This window comes from Marmota marmota, unplaced genomic scaffold (assembly GCF_001458135.2).
Source record: "Marmota marmota marmota unplaced genomic scaffold, marMar, whole genome shotgun sequence".
Taxonomy (NCBI): Eukaryota; Metazoa; Chordata; class Mammalia; order Rodentia; family Sciuridae; genus Marmota; species Marmota marmota.
Genome location: NW_025999853.1, coordinates 40,744,928 through 40,765,209, shown reverse-complemented (window position 1 = coordinate 40,765,209; position 20,282 = coordinate 40,744,928). Strand labels below are relative to the sequence as shown.

At 37.8% G+C, this 20,282-nt stretch overlaps 1 protein-coding gene and 1 long non-coding RNA gene across 16 annotated transcripts in view; one reads left to right on the top strand and one right to left on the bottom strand.

The window, feature by feature from the left end:
• Grip1 (glutamate receptor interacting protein 1) overlaps positions 1-20,282 on the bottom strand; it is a 383,234-nt gene that overhangs the window by 88,246 nt on the left and 274,706 nt on the right. For all 15 annotated transcript variants that reach the window (XM_048805484.1, XM_048805527.1, XM_048805545.1 and 12 more), the window contains one exon: positions 1,382-1,529. In XM_048805484.1, coding sequence (XP_048661441.1) covers positions 1,382-1,529 — 148 coding nt within the window. The remainder of the gene's footprint in view (positions 1-1,381; positions 1,530-20,282) is intronic.
• LOC125617502 lies at positions 179-18,445 on the top strand. Its single transcript, XR_007348551.1, has 2 exons — positions 179-388; positions 17,906-18,445. It is a non-coding gene; the product is annotated as an uncharacterized LOC125617502 (long non-coding RNA).

Below are 20,282 nucleotides of genomic sequence, written 5' to 3'. Positions count from 1 at the left end.
CAGAGCACCAGGTCTTTATTATTCTGCTTTATTTTGTTATTCTGGAGTTAAACATTTATTAGTACAAAAGCTCTTGATGGCAATGGAAATTATTCAGGAATCAAGTGAGTAATAAAACCAGGCCTGTGTGGTGAGTCAAGGGGAAAGCTGGGGGTGGGGCTAGCTGCTACATCTTGCTGAATTCAAGGGGCTGGCTACTGGATGAGTGGAGAAAAGCAAACACAGCAGTCAGCATCCCGACGTACCAGTCAAGTGGACAGCTCCTTAAACTGGTTACCCCCTGTGGAATGGGAAAAAACAGAGGGAGACGATTAAAGCATCCTACACCATTGGACTGGAGAACACCCCTGGATCAATGGCTGCCACTGTTAAAGAACTGCACGTTAGGGTAAGACTACAGTGGAGCTGTAGACTGACCACCAGTGGGGGTGGCTGCGGATCCCTGTGGAGCCACGAGGAGAAGAGGGCTGGAAACACAGGGGAGACTGGTGTGAGTAGTGTACTTCTCCAGATTTCAAGCCATCCCTTCCATCTAACATATATTCCATGTTGATTTACTTGAAGTGCTTCCACTACAAGAGATGAGGACTTTCTTTTCAGGAGCTGTAAAATAATTCATTAAGTGGGAAGACAATCTTTTTTTTCCCCTTCCCTTTTTACCTTACAAGTCTAAAATGTTAATTAGGAAAATAAGTACGATTTTTATTATGACGCTGGAATGAATGATGTTTTAAGAGACTTTGGAAAGTTGTGAAACCCAAGATTAATTTACTATGGTAGCCTCAGACTTGTCTTTTTAAAATATTTTATTAGTTGTAGTTGGACACATTTTCTTTATTTATTTTTTATGTGGTGCTGAAGATTGATCCCAGCGCCTCACACATGCTAAGCAAGCACTCTACCACTGAGCCCCAGCCCCAGCCCCTCAGACTTGTCTTTAAAGACGATATTCTTTTTAAAATATTATTTACGTAAGAACAAAAGGAATACAATTTTATGGTAGCAGGATTGAACTGATAACAACTCAGGAAAACATTTGACTTCTCTCTACTGGACTTAATGAAGACCAGGTCAGCTGCTCCACAGTAAGACAATTTGCTTGTTTGCTTGACTTTTTTTTTTTAATTGATAAAGAGTACTCCAACCATTGAATAAAATCACATTACATTCCAGGGTGATCAATAGTGTAGGTAAATTTTTAAGTCCCACATATTGACTTGTTTTCTTACCTTAAACTTGTATAAACTGGCAAGAGAGCTGTTTTTTTTTTTTACTGTGTATCTGTGTTATGTAAGTGTGTATGTGTGGTGTGTGTGTATATATGCATAATTTTTTAAATACGCATGCAATTTTAAAGGTAGGCGCTTTCTGTGACACTCACCTGTCTGCAATGCTTGCAGATTTGATTTTGTCTATGACAATGACCTGTTTGTTACAGCACATCGAGGTAGTTAGGGCAACCCCAAGGCTGGCACCAGGAGTTTTGGCAACTTCAACTAGTAATGGCCCCGATGCTGTTGCCACAGAATCTGTCAAAGAGCAAATTATAGGAAAACAAACAAACAAATAAATAAGATAAAACAAATAAGCAAACAGAAAAAAAAAGAGAATATTTAGTCTGATGTCAGCTTGTTAATTTTATCACTGAAACTTAGGTTTTCTTCAAATAATGTCTCCACAATCTATAAGACCTGAGGACATTTATTGGGGCCCCCAATCCATCAGGGTTCCATTATAGCGATATGTGCATGTGTAAATCTCTTCAATTAGCTTCTAAGCATCTTGCCAACTAAGATAATGCCTCTTGTATCTTTATGTCCTCCACATTGCTTGGCACAGTGCCAGACACATAAATGTCTCTCAATAAACATTTTAAAAATTAATTCATTCAATAATTATCTAGCACCTACTGTGAAAAAATGGATGGATGGAAGGAAGGGTGGATGGATGGATGATGGATGGGTATATGGAGGCTGATGGATGGGTATATGGAGGCTGATGGAGAAAGGATGGATGAAAAAAGAAGAAAGGAAGAAAAGGAGGAAGGCAGAGAGATAGAAGAATGGATGATAGGTGGATGGATGATGCATTGATGGATTAATGAATGAATGGATGGATGGATGATGTCTCTAATTTGTCAAATAGCAGGAATAGGTAACCTAAGTGGCATATATAAACCTTCAGGTCTTTCCCTGTCCTGAGCCTGTCTTAGAATCACCTCCCTTTTAGGAGTGACTTCATATGCTTCAGTTTTGGCTTGGAACACTCTTCAACTCCTACTTACCCTTGGGGACTCAGTATAAACATCAATTCCTGTAGGATGCCTCTCTAACTCATGATTGGTAAGATGTGCTCCTGCAACCTGCTCTATTCCTTCTGTGTAGCTTACACCTCACTCTTTCATCATGACCAGCTTGGATTTGCCTCTGTCCTTTGCCAGATTGTAGGCTTGTTTTGAAGACAGATACTATATCCTGTCAATCACAGCATTTGCAGTGCCTGATATAATGATTAACACATAGGTTTGCAGTGAGTAGGTGTTGCATTAATGTGTGAACAACGAGAACACTTTGATGTCACTTAAAGCTTGGAAGAGGCAGGTGTCATATGGGACAGAGCTCTGGACCTGAAGCTAAACACCTGCATTTAATTCTTATTTTCACAATATTTGGGTCATGATTCCTTAGACAAGTGGCTAAAATTTTCTAAGCCTGACTACTTACCTATAAACAGTACTTTTCCATGGTGTTTATTACAATTTCATCAAAATACACTTGAACACTTTGCTATGCATATAAAAGATTATTATTATTGAGATATTATTACCTCCAACGTTTGGGTCATCTCCTTTTTCAAAACTACATGCTAGTCTGTAATATTTTTCTGATTTTCTGCTGCTCTGGTGTTTGAAACTTATTAATTAGTTTAGTTGTTCCATAAGTGTATCTTCATCATCAAGACACCAGTCAGGGATAGCGAATTGAGAAACCAGTGCCTCTATGGCTGAAGCCTAGAGATTTGCACTGATTCATAAAGCTAAAGGGTCATGTGAGAGAGCCATCTTCATTTTGAAATGAAAGAAGATATTTCTTAAATAAGGTAGAATGAGAACATCCATTCCAACAACATGCATATTCCTATGCTCAGAATTCTTATAGATACCATGTTTCCTAAATGATCATTAATAACCAAAAAACTTGGTCCTGAGAAAAGGTGAAGAGAACATTAGGTCTTGTATCTCTTGCTGTCAATTGCAGGGCAGTTTCATTAATGACAGGAGGAGCCAGCGGTCTTAGGCTACCAAGGGTGCTTTTTTGGTTCTCAGGTGTGATGGCTATTTACCCCAGAGCCCATGGTTAATTTGCCCACGCTCCTAACTCTCGGGGGGCTGCTACTCTTTAGTTTTGCTCTTCTTGCTGTATTAATTCCCCTGGTCTCACAGACATTAGCCAAGGGCAATTAACAATATCCTGCTTTTCTTTCCCCTTCTCTTTCATTTCCAGGATTGTTTCTGTTCAGACATTCACTTGGTCATGATGCTACCCAGATTCCCCTTTACTTTCACCTTGGAGATTATAATGAATGGTTCCCATGCTGTATGCAGCAGTGGTTTGTACCTTATATATCTCAAATGTCCCTCCCTCCAACCACAGCAGAGAATTCTGGTCGATACCTGTAGCCTACTTCCATCAGTAGGGTGGTTCATTCTGCCCACCCCTCATTCTAACAGCAAAGATAGCAGCAGCTGAGCCAGCCACACACAATCGATGCCTCTAGTTCCACCCCGAAGTTGGCTGTCTTGTTCCTTGAGCATGCTCTCTAGTGAATGTTCTTTCTGCTCTGGTCAAATCCCATTCAACACTCTGACTTAGCAGGGACCATATCATCTTTTTAGAACTTAAAGATAAGCAGCTTTTATTTTTCAAATAATTCCCTATAGTCTTATTGGATTTTAATAGGCAGGTCTGTGGGATGACAATCACTTATGCTTTTTCTTATGGTCTTTTCATGTCTGAAGATAAATTTATTTTGCTTAACAGAGGAGAATAATAAAGTTTCCATGTTACTTATAACTTAATTTCTTCATCTTTAAAAAAGCACCCTTGGTAGACTAAGATGTTGGCTCCTCCTATCTGTCACAATACCTTCGAGCTATGTATATAAAGTATATATGAAATATAAATGAATTTCATGTTATACGTGGGTCCTATCCCTAATATACCTCATTTTGTATATGTAAATCTAAAAATCAATCCCAAATCTATGACCCTAGTGGTCCCAAATATTATAATAAGAAATTCATCCTGTATCATAATGAAATATCAGAATTTCAAAAGAAGTTATTAGGATAATCAAAAATTGTTTAAATATAAATTCTAAAATTCTTCTTCTTCTTTTCCCTGTTGTATCTAAGTATGGAAACTTATATTCTCGTATGGTTCTCATGTTCCAATTACAGTGAAGAATTAATATTAAAATTTTTCTTTTGGAAAGAAATCTCAGGAACAGGGATATCAGGAAGCTGAGGAATAGGGAACCCGAATTGCATTAAATCTGTGTAACACTTTTGGTAGTATGGCCGTTTTGACAATAATAATTCTACCTATCCAAGAACATGAGAGATCTTCCCATCTTCTAAGGTCTTCTTTAATTTCTTTCTTTAGCGTTCTGTAGTTTTTTTTTAAAAATATTTATTTATTTTAGTTCTCGGCGGACACAACATCTTTCTTTGTATGTGGTGCTGAGGATCGAACCCGGGCCGCACACATGCCAGGCGAGCGCGCTACTGCTTGAGCCACATCCCCAGCCCCATGTAGTTTTTATTGTAGATCTTTCACCTCTTTTGTTAGTTTGATTCCCAAGTATTTTTATTTTTTTATTTTTTTGAGGCTATTGTGAATGGGGTAGTTTTCCTAATTTTTCTTTCAGAGGATTCATCACTGATGTCTAGAAATGTATTTGATCTATGGGTGTTGATTTTATATCTTGCTACTTTGCTGAATTCACTTATTAGTTCTAGAAGTTTTCTGGTGGAATTTTTTGGATCCTCTAAACACAGAATCATATTGTCAGCAAATAGTGATAGTTTGAGTTCTTCTTTTTCTATTTGTATCCATTTAATTTCTTTTGCCTGTCTAATTGCTCTGGCTAGGATTTCAAAATCTCTAGCAATTACAGAAATGCATATCAAAACTACTCTAAGATTTCATCTCCAGTCAGAATGGCAATTATCAAGAAGACAAGCAATAATAAATGTTGGTGAGGTTGTGGGGGGGAAAGGTACACTCATGCATTGCTGGTGGGACTGCAAATTGGTGCAACCACTTTGGAAAGCAGTATGAAGATTTCTTAGGAAATATGGAATGGAACCACCATTTGACCCAGCTATCCCACTCCTCGGTCTATACCCATAGAACTTAAAATCAGCATAGTACAGTGACACAGCCACATTAATGTTTATTGAAGCTCAATTCACAATAGTTAAACTGTGAAACCAACCTAGGCATCCTTCAATAGATGAATGGATAAAGAAACTGTGGTATATATAAACAATGGAATATTACTCAGCCTTAAAGAAGAATTAAATTATGGCATTTGCAGATAAATGGATGGAAATAGACAAAATCATGCTAAGTAAAATAAGCCAATCCTCCAAAACCAAAGGCCCGATGTTTTCTCTGCTATGTGGATGCTGATCCATAAAAAGGGGGGCAAGGGAAGAATGGTGGAACTTTGGATTGGGTAGAGGGGAGTGAGAGAAGGGGAGTGGTTATGGAAGTGGGAAGGATGATGGAATGAGACGCACATTATTACCCTAGGTATATGTACATCGTCAGCAAATAGTGATAGTTTGAGTTTGATTCTATGAATGGTGTGACTCTGTATTGTGTACAACCAGAGAAATGAAAAGTTGTGCTCCATTTGTGTATAACAAGTCAAAATACATTCTACTGTCATGTATAACCAATTAGAACAAATAATTAAAAAAGGAACCAGACCTTTGCACTGTTGAATGAGAGGGGAGGGAAGTGCACCCACAGCTGCCTGACATGCCCCAAACAACAGTCTCTTTTCTAGTAGTAATTTTCCCATTTAGGCTTTAAAGGAATGAGTGCACTACTTCCAGGTGGGGGAAGCAAATGTGCGATTCATGAGTCTCTTAAATTTTAAAGTAGAAAACTTCAAAATTCTGAGATGAGAAAAATTTGAAGTCATGATTGAGGGAAGAGGCAGTGTGGCTCAGGACCAGAGGGCTGGAGGGAGGCCCTCCTCTACCACGGGCTTGTCACGTGGCCCAAGACATCATCTCCTTTTCCCTCATTTCTTCATTTGTAAGATAAGGAGGTACCTGACTCAGTGAGTCCACAGAGAAACAGTGGTGATGACAGGCCAGACAGAGAAAATTAAGGAAGGCGAATCACCTGCATAAATACACAGTTGCTAGAATGGGAAACCCCAAATTCTGCTAATAAAGAGAAGAGGTGAATTGCTAGATAGAAAAGTAATTTTAGACAATTGATGTGTATGAAGAAAGCAAGAAAATAAACTTAAAATTTTTAAAATTTTGATGACTGCAATAACATCCTTTAAAGACTGATTTGAAGGATGGTCCCGAATCTTTTTATTTTTTATAATTTTTTTTTCATTGTAGATGGACATGATATTTTGTTTATTTATTTTATGTTTATTTATTTTTATGTGGTGCTGAGGATCGAACCCAGTGCCTCACACTTGCGAGGCAAGCATCTACCACTGAGCCACAATCCTAGCTCCCCCAAAACTTTATATATAGCATATAATATAAAGCTTTCACATTCAGGAGCTTCCAGGATACTACAACTTTCTAACAAGATTATATCATAAAGAGGTTTTAATTTATTCAGAAAAACATGGTGAGGAGGGGAGGGTGTGTATCTCATGTAAGGACTTTCCTTAGTAGCCTGCAGTTCCGCTCACTATCATGATTGTGGTTGAGTTTATGTGTCCAGCACATGTCTTCCTCTGAACTTCCACTGCCACTGGAACAATTTTTCTGTCTGACAGGCAGGACAGACCTACGTCCAAATCTGAAGGGTGAGTTCACCCATTCCATTGCTGCTTCTCCCAGTTCCCTTCTGTGTTAATGGCCACATCACATAAACCAGAAACTTAGGAGCTATTCCCAACTCCATCTTCTCTTTCATCCTCATGCATTCCTCTTGATTCTACTTCCTGACTACTTCCTTTTTCATTTTTTTCTTTCCAACTCCAGGATCATTATTTTAGCCCAAGTGACCATCATCTTATATCTCGACATCCTTTCATGCCCTCTACCTTCCCCAGTCCAGGGTGGTGTTTTAAAAGTGACTATTCCACCATGTTAATGCCATGCTTAGAACCTTTCAACAGCTGTCCAGGTAACAGGGTGAAAGTTGATGAGGACCTTCATGCTCTTGTTTCTGCTTATCCTATCAGTTTTGTTTTCCTCCATTCTGCTGTTGTCCTCTCAGCTCCAGGTCCCTACTCCTCTTTTGATTCTTCAAAAATTCTATAAGCCAGGTGTGGGGGCATATGCATGTAATTCCCGCTACTTGGGAGGCTGAGATAGGAGGATTGCAAACTCAAGGTCATCCTGGGACACTTAGCGAGACCCTTTCTCAAAATAAAAAATTAAAAAGTCTGGGGATGTACCTCAGTGGTTGAACAACCCTGGGTTCAATCCATAGTCACAGATACACACACACACACACACACACACGAATGCCATGGGCACTCTTGCCTCAATTCCCTTATATATACTATTCTTCTACCCAAAATGTTCTAAATCTTTACCTATGTCCTCCTTCACATGCTTTATTACCACTGTTCTGCTCAAAGATCACATCCTCAGGGATTCCTGCCTTGAAGTGAAAACCACACCAATCTGCCTATTATAAACTTTCATAAAACCTGTACTTTTCCTTTACAGCACTCATAATACATGCAATTTGCCAATTAATTCTGTAACTAGCTGTTGATTAATTGCTCCTTGATTAAAAATATAAGCTTATGCAGCAGGAATTGTGTATGTACTGCTCCAGACCGTGATGCTCCAGAACATCTAAACAGCAGGTATATACATAATAGGTGCCCAGTGATATTTGTTAATATTTGTTAATGCAATGAGTTAAGGAATGAACACCTATTATGTTATTCAAGTCACTATGTTAATAATACTGACACAGAAATTTAAGTCATGTTCTTTTGTTTGACACAGTTCTCAGAGTATTTGGGATCATGTTAATTCCATGCTCAAACTTTCAATGACTGCTCTTGTAACAGGGTGCAATACATACTTTGATGTCATTGGTGATGTGGAGGGATATTTTTTAAAAATCTTGTCTAACTTCTAACAACTCTGCACAAAGAACTCCCTCCAATTCTTCATAACATCAGACTGTGAACTACCTGAATTTATTGGATAGCTCAAGCATTAGTGCACAGAGCTTTGAAGAAAAGGTATCCCTACCTTATTCCAGATGAAAAATGAACTGATTAGTCATTCATCCTATATAGGGGGACACTAAAACATCTGATAGATAAGTAAATACATAGTCAGGATCATTAACCCTTTAAAAGAGACTGGCATCATTCAGGGATTGGCACAGAGGACCTGCACCTTAAAAACATGAAGAGATGTGCAGGCACTGGAGGGCTGGGAGAGGGCATTGCTTGACCTCAGGAGAATCCACTGAGCTGGGTTAGCTGCAGAGGGTTCTAAGCAAGTCATGTGGACCAACAGCTGAACACAACCCTGGGATGGAGAATGCTTGTTTAAGTCGGGATCTAGGCAAGAAATAGACAACATACTCAAATGAAGATAATTTGAGGTGAATTTAATAAGTGAATTATTTAGAAAGGAGTAGAAAGGTTATAGGGAAACCACAAGAAATAGTAGAGTTCTCTGGGCCCAGAAACCATAGAGCACCATAACCCTGTAAGCTTAGAGAAGCCAAGAATAGACATGTTAGTTGAATGGGGATTCAGAAAGTTACTAAGTGGCAAGGGCTACCTGACATGAGCTGGGACCTTCAGTCAAGGGATGCAGCCAATTCCAGTGAATCCACATGGAAGAAGCCAAGGGAAATACAACATCAGTGTCCTCCCTTCAGCTGATCTCCAGCCATGATTTCTTATTAGCCTATGTAGATTATGGCGTAGATCAGGATGAAGGGAGAAGAGTGGCTCTGGGGATTAAAAAAGGAGATAACCTCACTCGTTTGTATCTCCCCTTGTCTTTTCACGTACATATTGAGTCTGCTTGCTTTAAGCAAAATATGAAATGTAAGAAATACTCAGGAGGAAGAAGAGCCCATAAATGCCTTACCCACAAGGGTTAATTACAGGTACTTCAACTGAACTATGAAAACGATTCTAAGGGGTTGGGCTATAGAGCTCAGTGGTAGAGCACTTGCCTAGCATGTGTGAGACACTGAGTTCAATCCTTAGCACCACATAAAAAAATAAATAAAACAAAGGCCTGATGTCCATTTACAGCTACAGAAAAAAATTAAAAAAGAAAAAAAGGAAAAGAAAAACACACTGACTGAATCGTAATCGAATCCATAAGTACAGAAAGGAGATTAGTAGTTGCCAGGGACTGGGGGGAGAGGGGAAATGACTACTTAATGGTTATAAGGTTTCCTTTTGGGATAATAAAAACATTTTAAAACTGGACAGAGGTGATGTCTACCCAATATTGTGAATGAACTAAGTGCCACTGAATCGTATGCTTGATAGTGGTTAATTGTTTGCTGTATGAATTTTGCTTCAATAAAAAGAAGTGACTCTGGACTTCCTGGCAACCAAGACAATAAAAGAAACATGATCAATTATGTAGTTCCCACTTTGGGGAAGGAGAAAGCCTATTAGTTCCAATGGTGGAAATAATGATTCTTCTAGCAAGGAACTCTAAAAAATATCTCCCCGGTGGGGTTTTACATATAGTATTGCTAAATGATAATGGCTAATGCCCTCAACACATTTTTATGCCAGGATGCAAAGGTGGTTCCAATGGTTGTTCCTGGATGAAAGTTGAGGCAAGAATAGAAAGAAATTCAGTGATGGTGTCCCAAGAACAGGACAAGCAGATGTGTTGGTCAGCTTTAAAGACAGATTCTAGAGAAGACACACTGAATATTTCTCTGGGGATCTTTCCTAGATACTAATCTTTTCTCTCACTTAGGTTTGTAACAGTAGCTAGGTATTAGACGATTCTAGAAGGTCCCCCATGATGAGGCTATGGTGTGATGGCATTTTATATAAGTGACTGGGACCAGATCCATACACTTTAGACATTAGATGAGTCAAAGGCAGCATAATTACTACCAGAAGGCTGGAGAAGCTTAAGAAGATTCTCGCCAGAGTAGAAGACCACCCACTTCACAGCCCCCACAGAAATGGCCTTTCTAAGACTGCAGGCTATGTTGTCATTCATGTCATTCATAATGTTGTCTCAACATTTATTGAGTGCCAACTACATGTCAGACACATCTGAGGGTATTGGTATTCAAGAATAAATTCAAATTTATTATCCCTTCCTTCTAGAAACTCTTTGTTTGGGGTCTCATGCCACGAAGGTTTGTGAGTGAGTGTGTGTGTGCGCTCGTGTGTGTGTGTGTGTGTGTGTGTGTGCAAAACTTCTGGATTCTACTATAAAAATATATTCTGTTGAACCTCATGAACTTTCTAGTTATATTTTGTCCTTTTAACTGCAAGATCCATAGTGTTTGAAATCCTTCCCGCTCCCACCCTGCCCAGTAAAATTTTTAATAAGTATGGTTAAAAATGCTCATAAGAAATAATGGGTTATCTACTAAGCTATGATTTTAAGGCTTCTAGGAGAATTACTTAAGTGTGTCGAAAGGTCCACAGAAGGTGGTTAATGCTCCCTGTCTATAAATTTTATAGAAAGGCAGTTCTTATTACCAAATAAGTATGCCAAGCATCAAAGAATGGCAGAGACAACTGAGTAAGGTGAGCTGGCATGGTGGGTAAGAGCTTATTAGATGAGACAGAATTTAATCTGAATGTTTCTCAGTTGACTTTATCTTAATGGGCCCCAGGAAAACAACAAAACTATTTTAGCAAGCACAGCTTTCCAGCGTTTACCCACATGGCAGTTACTTTCTGCATCACAGAAGGGGATCTACAAATGTTAATGTTTAATTGATCATTAGCCTTGTCTGGCAATTGCTTTTCATAATAAATGTTTCCCCACAACAACATTGAAAAGCTCGTACTACCTTGTGGGGCTCAGCCTGCTTCCCTGTCTGCCGTACAATTCCATGCAGAGAGAGCATTATGAAGGCTGAGTCCAAAGCTCTGGCTTGATTCCAACATGTCTAACAAGATGCATGAAAAAAATAAATACAAGCAGACAGGGTGGATGAATGAGACACTCTTAGTTAAGAAGGTGCAAGGGGAAAAAAATGGAGTGTGTCAAAATGAGAAAAAATAAATAAAAGAAAAACCAGGAAGAAATAATCAAAAGCCCATCCCTAAATAGATGATTAGTTCATCCAGCCAAAATGAAGCACAGTTGAAAAAAAATGGATCAGGCATATATAAATTATTCATGGCTAAAGGCATCTTAGTCATTAAGATATTTACTCCACAAGTAAAACCTTTGCACGCTGTGTTGATTTATGGGCTACATAATTACATGAGATATGCTGATGACTGTTTGCATGGGAAACACTCTGGATTTTTTATTTTGTTAATCAGTTTTCCCTCTTCTAAGCCCTGAATTTCAATGAGTGTAAGACTTGATTAGAACCTCCTGGGGGTAGCAGAAAGACTATACATGGTAAATCAGCTTTGTCTACCTTATATTCCTGCAGATAAAAAGTACCTGTTGGGGGCTTTTCAACTTACCATTAGTCAAAAATACTTTTATTAAAGCTATCCAATTCAAATAATGCTTCTAATAATTTTTACCCTTTTAAGATAAGCAAAACTCCAATAAAATTTTAATTGCTGATTTCTTTTATTTTTGTCTATTAAAATGTAGTATTTACCAAATACTTAGACTGAAGTATATCTTCAGATTCAAATCAACTTAATCTTAAATCTAACTTTTCAAGCTTGTTAAAGGAGACAACAGGAACATTATTGTATTGTAAGAGTCAAAGCAAGTGAAAACTCATAGCACACTTGAGTTTTATACAGCCTGATTGGCGACTGAAACCCATTCTCTGCAACAGGCTCATATTGGTAATTTCATTAACTTTGGAATAATCTGACCTCCCATTTCACATGTCTTTTTTTTTAACCAAAAATAATAATAATATTGCTTATTAGCTTATGGCATTATAAAAAACTTTTAATTAAAGTGTACAAACACAGAAAATGCATAAATTATAAATTAAAAATTGATACATTTTCCTAAACTGAACATACCTATGTAACCATTGCCAGACCTAGAAATAGAACATCAGCATCAAAGAAGCCACCCCATGTACTCCTTTAAATCACGCCTCCACTCAAAGCAACCAACCATTAGCCTGATTTAGAATAGGTTAGGCTGCTGATATGGGTGGTTCAAAAACTACTTAGTTTGACTTCTTTGGCTCAATATTACATTTGTGAAATTTGCACATATTGTTCGAGTAGTTGTAGACAGTTTATTCTTATTGCTGTATAGTATTGCATGGGGCAATTGTGCATTATTTATTTACTCTACTATTTAGGTATTTTCTGTTTTTTGGCTATTATGGATATTTTTGCCATGGTATGCTAGTATGTCTTTTGGTGAACATGGGTAGGCATTTCTGTGGGAGCTGTAAGTGGGAGTGGAATGACTGGGACATATCTAAAGATACTGTCAGAGTTTTCCAAAAGAATTTATATGAATTAACCTTCTCTCTAGCAGGAAATGAGATTTCTGATTATTCCACATGTTGCCACCTTTTGCTATGGTCGGGCTTTTCCATTGGACCCATTCAGTTGAGTGATTAGCGGTATTACATTGTAGTTTTTCAGTTTGCATTTCCCAGATGACTCAGGTAGTTGAGTGATTTTTTAAAATATACTTATTGGTCATTTGTATATTATCTTTTGGAGATTGTCTAAGAATTTTCCCCAGTTTTCTATTAAGTTATATGGCATATTGCTTTGTGAGAATTTAAAAAACATATTCTGCTATAAGTCATTGTTGGATATATGGTTTGCAAATATATTTTCCCTTTCAATGGCTTACCATTTCTGTCTTTTATTGGCATCTTTTGACAAAGATCAGCTCTTGATTATTCAGTTTATTATAGTTATATTTTGAGTTGTGTTTAAGAAACTTTTGCTTAGTTTAAAACCATGATGGTCTCCTAAACTTTTGCTACTGTCTTTATCATTTAACTTCTGTTTTGATTGGGAATCCATGTGGAGTTGATTTCTATGTATTGTGTGGGGAAGGCTCAAGGTATATCTTCTCTACATGGACATAACTTACATGTCATCATTTTTAGATGAGACCATTTTTCCTACTGCATTGCTATGTCACCTGTATCATAAATCGGGTGACAAAATATACACATATCTATTTGTGGACATTCTGCTCTGTTTGTCCTTCTTGTGCTGGAACTAAACCATCTTAATTATTTTAGCTTCTTAATAGATCTTGCTATCTGACAATATAAGTTCTCCAGTTTTGTTATAAGATAGCCTTGACTTTCCTTGCCCCTGTATTTAGTTCAGGGTAAACTATAGAGTGCGGCAACTAGATAAGACAGGGAGTAGAATTTCCTATCAAGAGAAGAGTAATATATGAAATAATCATACTAGGATTTATATGAAAAGATTTATATGAAAGATTTCAGCATTAAATTTGATACTCTGACATAGTTTTGATAGATATTTAACATGCTTTGTTGAGCATTAACTAAATTATCTTCAATTCCTAGGGCCTTGATGTAGTTAAATATTAAAGAAATTTAAAACTTTTAAAAATAGAAGGTAGGAAAAGGTAGATTACAAAATTTCTTAATTTTCTCGAGCATGTTTTATATAGGAAGTGTATTTGAAAGTGATGAAAGCACTCTCTGCCACTATGGGATATACTTACACTGACCTTCTAAGCTCAGCATAGTGAGTTGGGGCAGACTTTCAGATACTACCATGTCCCTACTGCACAAGCTCTAAAGGCTTTCATTTCCATTGTCAGTGCTAATGTGAAGATTTTGGAAAGAGGGACTAATTCTATCAAGAGCAACCTTTCAGGAAACTCAAAGTTTAAGTCTTTATTTGATTCAAAAAGGGTAAATAGTCAAATCAATCTGTCACTTAAGTAAGGACTACCAAAGGAAAGTGGAACTATTTACCACATAAGTGAAAAATCCTTTGCCCTGCTGGCTATAAAGATTTGGCACATTACACATGGCTACTGCCCAATCATCCTATTTTATGTCATTAGTCTCTGGAAAGTTTGATTTCTTCTCAGTCTAAAATTAGTTACTGTCAGGTTTTTCAGGGCTAGATCCACACTGAAAATGGAATGATTCTCCATCAGGCTCTGCTGAAGCAGAGAAACTGCTTGAGTAGGAGTAAGTGCTTGGCAGCCTAAGAATGGATTCTTACTACTCAGGATTCTTAACCTCCCAAGACTGGAAAGGAACTGTCAGTCAGAAGAATTAATGGCTCAATAGCAAGGCACAAATTCTCCATGGCATCCTGTGCCAGACTTGGCTATATGATTACAGTTTAAAAAAGAGCGTCTCCTAGTTCTATACCAACCACTCAGGTTTCTTAAAGCCAGTTTATTTGAAAGTTGTCAAAAAATTATACTTTGGAATATCTAAAGCATCTTTATTTCTCACTAACCTTCTCAGGTTTTTATAGGAGGTAGACATGATATTAAAAAACAAATAAACAATGGGAAAATTCATGGATTTAAAGATATGGAGAATATATATATATATATATATATATATATATATATATATATAATCAGCAGCTTGATCATTATTCATTAAAACAACCAATGTGGAAGTAAAGTGAGCCTGACCAGAGTATCCATTGAGCAAAGATGCTAAGACGGCCCTGCAGCTTGGGCAAGTGTGACCACTGGACAGGGAAAATAAATGCACAGTCCAGAGTCTTGAATCTAATGTAAATATTTATTAACCATAAACAAAATCTCCAATTAGAAAAATCTGACCTATAGCTGGAAGGAACAGCAAATAAATTGGATATCGGAACCAAAGGAATTAAGATAGGCTGGAATGATGGATGAATAATTAAAGATTCTTATTTATTATCCCTTATATTTTTATGAAGAGTTACAGTTTTATAAAGTGCTTTCACATATATTATCTCATGCTCACAAACCCCCTTTGAGATGAGCCTCAGCATTTTAAATGCTTTGTAGGTGATTCCAGTGTGCAATGAGGGGTAGAAATGACTGCTATAGGCTGTAAGGCTTGGCTAGGAGTAAGTTGTCTACTATCATGAGTGTTCATACTTGATTCATAAGGAATGTCCTGAAGGCCTCCCAGAATTGCTGAATGTCCTAGTAAATGGTGCTGATTTGATTATTCTGGGGTGTTAACTTTTCAGATTATTATCTCCACAGAGGCTTAGATGTCTTTAGAAGAATGTTTGGGACATCATATTTTCACCTGATTTGTGAGATAAGTCTTCTCTAGGCATCTGTTTCTTGACCCTGTTTTATATAGAAAGTGTATTTGAAAGTGATGAAAGCAATCTCTGCCACTATGGGATACACTTACACTGACGGACATTGAGGAACTCCTGAAACACTTCAAAGGGGAAGATACTCTCCTACATCTGTATACACAGCACAGAAAAGAGCCGACTCTTTCTTTGGGGAACATGAGGATCCATGGTGTCTAATCCCATATGCTACTCTTTGGATGTGGTTTGTTCCTCAAAGGTTCATGTGTTGGAAGCTTGGGGTCCCCAATATGGCAATGTGGGAGGCTATAGGACTTTTAAGAGGTGGAACTAGTGAAAGGTCCTGAGGTCATTGAGAGTGCTGTCCTTGTGGGGAATGCTGGTCTTTTGAAGCAAGTACTCATGACTGCAAGTTTTCACCCATGTATGGTTCTCTGCCTCCCAGTCTGGTGATCCAATTGCTCACTGGCGCACACACACTTCTCCTGTGGTGTCATCCCCCATGATGTCCCTCCCAAGACCAAGTCAATGGGGCTGAGTGATCTTGGATTTATAGCCTCTAAAACTGTGAGGTAAAGAAACCTATTTTATTTATGTTTATAAAGTAGCCTATGTCAGGTTATTTAATAATAATAACAAAATGGACTAATGCAACATACATTTTGGACATGTCCATAGAATTAATAGAGGCAAGAGCCTTTGCCAAAGGGCAAGAGGTAGTAGACCTCTTCACCTATTTTAAAATCTATTTTTTAAACTTCATCTATTTTAAAATCCTCATTATAGAACTTTTATTTTAATAATGACACATAGGAACACTCCAGATATCTTTATTGTCCTAAGAAGTAGGCTCTACTTGGGAGTACATCTGTGTTTCTTTTTCTAGGCTACTTATTCTTCTCCTGTCTTCTGAGGCAAGCTGAATTCTGAAACTCCTGAATCATTATGGAAACCTGGGCAGCAGATAGTGCCTGGGAATCTGTGAAGGCATCTCTGGGTATGTTTGAGATATTAGCAGGGTAAAGAAAAAAAGAGGTAGGAGGTTTCCAGGAAAATTATGCTTCACTTCTTTAGTCTGAGTAGCTTTACCATAATCTGGATCAATAAAAATGCCCAAATGATTAAACTTCAGTAGATAATTAATTCATTTGTCTCACTTTCTTCCTTCTTATTCAGAACTTCCTTATGTACTTAATGTTAAATATTTGATGTTCTGGGATTTTGCGTGTGTGTGTGTGTGTGGGGGGTGTTCAACAATTCACTTAGGCCTAAATTACTATATTTTAAATGGTAAGACTCCACTTTTATTTTTAAATGCTCTTTGTAAAACTCCTATTACTGAAAGAATATTAACTGAGTCTTAACATTTCAAATTCAGAATCTTAAGTTTAGAAAATATAAGGTTGCATTTCATTACTTATTTGCTGCCTTCAAAATGTTCATCTATATTTAAAACTTTTATTATTTTCTATATCTGCTATAATTTCTTTCAATCTGCTGTGGGTAAAATATCAGATCTGTGAAGTCCATCAGGATTTAATCCTAGATATAACATCATGTGATTTGTGTCACCTTAGATAATTAACCTCTTTAAATCACAGTAACTTCATCTATTTTAAAAAAATAAGGTTAATAATGTGGTATGTCATAGAGTTGTTTTGACAGAGTTAATAAAATGTATAAAGTGCCTTGCACAATGCTTGGCAGATACTAACTGCACAAATTAATATTGGTTCTCTCATTCTTGGCTTCTTCTTAGGTTAATACCAGGGCACACTGATGACATCTATGATGCCTAATTAGTTTCCTAGTTGATGTGAAAAATTACTTTCTTCCCTTGGCCAGAGAAAACTAAAGAAGAGGCACTTAAAGCCAAAAAATTCAATTACTTATTTATATGACCCAGAACTTTAAGCTCATATTTGCTTCTATGTAAGATGCAGTGAGATTTTCCCTAAGGTAAAAGTTATAACAGCAAGAAGGGAAGGGAGGGGAGGTGAGGGAGCCGGACAGCTTCTCCTGTATCATTAGGTACATTTTCATGTGTCGTTTCACTTACTTAGCTTTAAGTGTTGTAAATGATTTCAGTATTACCCTATCTGCAATTTTAGATTATCTACATTGCTATGGATCGAGTTTTATAATCTATAACTAATGAAGCCATATCTTGGATAAGGTATTCAAAAAGACATCTACATGTGGAACATCTGAACTACACAAACTATGAAAATTAAATTAATTTTTACTTTTTTTCTCACAGGTGGCATATTTAATATTTCTGCCAAATGATTTCTTCAGCTTGATTGCAAACCAGACTGAAACCTATCTTCATCCCCCATATGTCCTCCCAAGTGTGAGAATTCTGCTAGAAAGGCTTCTGGGCTTTTGCTCTGGTTTTGTTTGGATAGTAAGACTTCAGTGAAGCAGATTCCACAAGGAGAATGTACCACTCAGCACAAACATTCTTTTAAGTGACCCATCAGAAGAATGAAAGCTAAGGAAATCACCTTTGAGAAATAAAGAGATCCAATGGTCACCCAAATCAGGTCTCCACTGGGTGAGATGTCTCAGATCCAGTCTGTAGCAAAACTTCAAAGGAATCATAAGAAGCAGGCAACTCACAGCGATGAACCCAGAAGTGAGAGAGAAAGGCCAGTGGGATTTTATATGAATGTAGCTGAAATACTGCTTTAGTACTAGAGCCAATTCTGATGAATTAATGATGACTACTCTTTTCCACTGTCTGAAAGATTGTGAGTGGCTCAGTTATTTTTATAAATAAATTCTTAAGCGCCACAAACTTACTTGAATGATGTCTCCAATGATCTGAAAAATGCAGTCTCAATATTCTGCTACTGAAAGATACGATGCTTATCTGAAGCTACACTTACTGGCATCTTAGAGAATCTCCTTTTTACCTTTACCTACAAGGTTCAGGTTCTGTGGAAGATATGGAATATGATAGGGGTTGGGCACTGAGTATCCAATAGATTTACCCTTCAATCAGCAGCAAAAACTGAAATTAAAGAGAGTCTGTGTTCCTCAAATGACCTACAGAACCCTGAGCTCCTAACTAGCCAAGATAACACAGCAGATTAGATTCAAAAGCCATACAATTAGGGATCTCTACCATGAAATCTAGAATTTGTTACTTTGTTAAAATAGGGATCTTCTGAAACAGGATACTGGACACAGGGTGATAGAGGCCACTTCATAATCCCATCCCAGAATTTCCCAAAGAATTGGAGATTAATAATTTGTTACTTGTGTACGAATGTGCCCTCTGTTGGAGAGTCTCCCACTTTTCTTTAGAGAATGAATCTCTAGACTAATATTTACTGCTAGACTCTGGAAGTCCAGCTGGTCTAGACTCTGGTGTTTCTAAATCACTCACAATTGCTAATGACAACTTGGGCAAGAAATCAACTGTTGGTGTGGGCCAAGGGGGTCACTTAAAACACTGCCATGTAGCACTCTGGGATTCAGGCTTCCTGAGGCCTCTATCTACAACTAACTGGTGGGAATGCTTATTTAAAGGAAGGAGAGGAAAGGAAAGGAAGAGGGGGAAAGGTGAAGGAAGGACTAGAGAGGAAGGTACGGAAAAGCAAGGGAAGACAGAATAAATAAGAACATCAAAAAAAGAAAGCAAATTGTTTACTTAAGTCTTTTTGCATCTCTTATTACCTTTGGAGTTCTCCAGGGACCAGTAAATATCTACTCTCAATTTAGATGAAACACCGGGAACACACTACTTTTCGGTTGTCTGCATTTCAGTCATTCAAACAAATATTTGATGTGTACATTTTTGTGGATGTCAGACACATACTGTGCAAACAATGGTTTATATATATCTACACACATATATACATATTATATATATAATATGCATAAATATTTAATACATATTAAAATATATATCAAACATATATATTAAAATATATACGTATGCATAAAATATCCCTGTCCAGACCCTTATGGTGCTTACAGTTTGATGAAGAGGCCAAAAAGGTTAGTTTACCAACAAATTAACATTATAATTGAGATAATTATTGAAAAGAAAAAGGAAGGGTTCCCTGGGGAAGTAAAACAGGAGACCTCAGCTACATAGGGTTTCAGGGAAGGTAGTTTTCTCCAAGGAAGTGACATTTAGGCTGAGACCTTAAAGGACATGTACAAAAAACTAGGTGAAGAGTTTGTTTGCACACATGCAAGGTTGGAGAATCCCTTCTTAGGCAGAGGAACAGAACTTGCAAAGTCCTTGAGGGCAGGAGCCCAGTATATGGGAGGAGCTTAAAAAAGAGGGCCTTGAAAGTCAAAGGGAAGAGGTCAACCCAGACCCTGGAAGGTGGAGATAGGGGAGGCAGTTCTGGGGCAGGGCCTGTAGGGCTTCACAGGCAAGGGGTGGCTGTAGTGAGATGACATAAAATGGGAGGGCCAGACTCAACTCATGCTCTATTAAGGCCTGTGTGAGCATGAATTTGCACGGAAGTGGTGTGAAGGGTGGAGAGAGACAGAAGGCCAGAGGTGACTTCTGTTCTTTGGGGGAGATGGAGTCTGTGAGGGAGAGGCATAAAGAAGTGGGTGGAAAGCAAAAATGGAGACTAGCAGGCTGGAGAGGGAGGAGTCAGAACCTGTGT